Raw genomic sequence first — 1,691 nt, 5'->3', positions numbered from 1 at the left:
AACAAAATCGAGTGTGATCATCAACAAAAGAGACATAATATCTAGACCCTCCTTTTGTAGCAATAGGAGAGGGTCCCCACACATCAGAATGAACTAAGTCAAAAGGTGCAACAGAACATGAAGTACTTTTACTGAAAGGTAAAGCAGAAAATTTTGCAAGTTTACAACCACTACAATCAGAAATATCATGAACTTTCAAATCTCCTAAGGTTCCTGTAGAAGCTAAGAATCTTAAACGGGAAGCTGAAACATGACCAAGGCGAGAGTGCCATAAATAAAAACTAGACGATGATGGAGACAATCGAAAGGAAGACAGATCAACACTAGGAGCTGCAAATACTGGTAATTTCATCTCATCCAAAACATATAAACCCCCCCGCCTACGGCCGGTCCCAATCAGCTTCTGAGACTGCGGATCCTGCACATGACAAGCAGTAGAAGAAAAAGACACTGAGTAACCAGAATCACACAATTGACCAACAGATACAAGGTTTAGTGAAAGCTTAGGAATATGGTAAACATTAGGAAGCGATAAATGATGACTGACAACAGAACCAACACCTGCTAATGGCATAGGAGTACCATCAGCAGTCATGACAGGCACAGATGATGCAGGACACAAGGAAACAAAAGATTTCGAATGTGGAGACATATGGTGCGAGGCTCCAGAATCTAAAATCCATGTAGAGGATGTCATACCTGAAGAGCTAGTAGGGGGCTGACCTACCGAAGAAGAGGCAGACATGGCATGTGGCTGCATGGTAAGAAACTTCTGAAACTGTTCTGAGAGGGCAGCAAGAGCAGGATTGGAAGATGAGGCCCCAAAATCATACGAGTCAGATGGAGGTACAGTAGCAGCGGCATTAAATTGCGGAGGACGGTATGGTCGAGGTTGTGAGTGGTTGCCAAACTGTGGTTGGCTACCATAATGAGGCGGTTGATTACCGAATTGAGGAGGTCTGAGTTGATGTCTTTGTTGCTGGGGTGCACGATTTACTAATTTAGGACACTGAGCCTTCCAGTGACCTTTTTGTTTGCAAAAGCTGCATTCATCAACTCCAACCTTTGTGTGAGGTTTATTCTCATGGTGAGTAAAGTGTCGAGGAGGAACTACCAAAACAGAGGGACTGGGTGCTGGGAGGATGCCTTTTCCTGCTTGAGACTTAAGACGAATTTCATCTGCCAATAGTTCACTAACTACTGAATCAACCGAAGGAAGTGGAGAACGATGCAAAATAGAGCCACGGAGTCCCTCAAAGTCATCACGAAGTGCCATTAAAAACTGAACCAATCGTTGTTCCTCCCTACGAGCAATATATGGTGCAAAAGCTCATAATTCTGCAGATTCAGTAAGGGCCAATTGATCCCATAGATCTGTCATAACTGAATAGAACTCTTGAATACTCATATCTTTCTGTTCAAGAGCTCTAATATCTGATTCTAATTGATATTGCTTTGCAAAGTTAGACTGAGTATACAGCCTTGCAAGATGGTCCCAAACTTCCTTCGCTGTTTCATACTTGGCTAGTTGGGTACCTATGGAGTGTTCTACAGAGTTGTTTATCCAAGTAATAATTTTTGAATTATCCACTTCCCAATTTTCTAGCAAAGTTGCATAATCCGCTTTGTCATTTGTTGGTTTAACCAAAGTTCCAGAAACATAACCCCACATCTTTTTCCCTTTCAAATTT

The 1,691-nt window shown here is 42.2% G+C and overlaps 1 protein-coding gene across 1 annotated transcript; it reads right to left on the bottom strand.

Annotated features, from left to right (window-relative positions):
- Positions 1-352: 352 nt before the first annotated feature.
- On the bottom strand, positions 353-1,276 carry LOC133789073 (uncharacterized). The gene is made up of 2 exons (XM_062226795.1): positions 700-1,276; positions 353-418 (listed from the first exon to the last, which is right to left on the bottom strand). The coding sequence occupies exons 1-2, from the start codon at positions 1,274-1,276 to the stop codon at positions 381-383; spliced, it is 615 nt and encodes a 204-aa protein (XP_062082779.1). The 3' UTR covers positions 353-380.
- Positions 1,277-1,691: the final 415 nt, after the last annotated feature.

Source organism: Humulus lupulus, chromosome 7, assembly GCF_963169125.1.
Source record: "Humulus lupulus chromosome 7, drHumLupu1.1, whole genome shotgun sequence".
NCBI classification, from domain to species: domain Eukaryota; kingdom Viridiplantae; phylum Streptophyta; class Magnoliopsida; order Rosales; family Cannabaceae; genus Humulus; species Humulus lupulus.
This window is presented reverse-complemented; position numbering and strand designations above follow the sequence as displayed.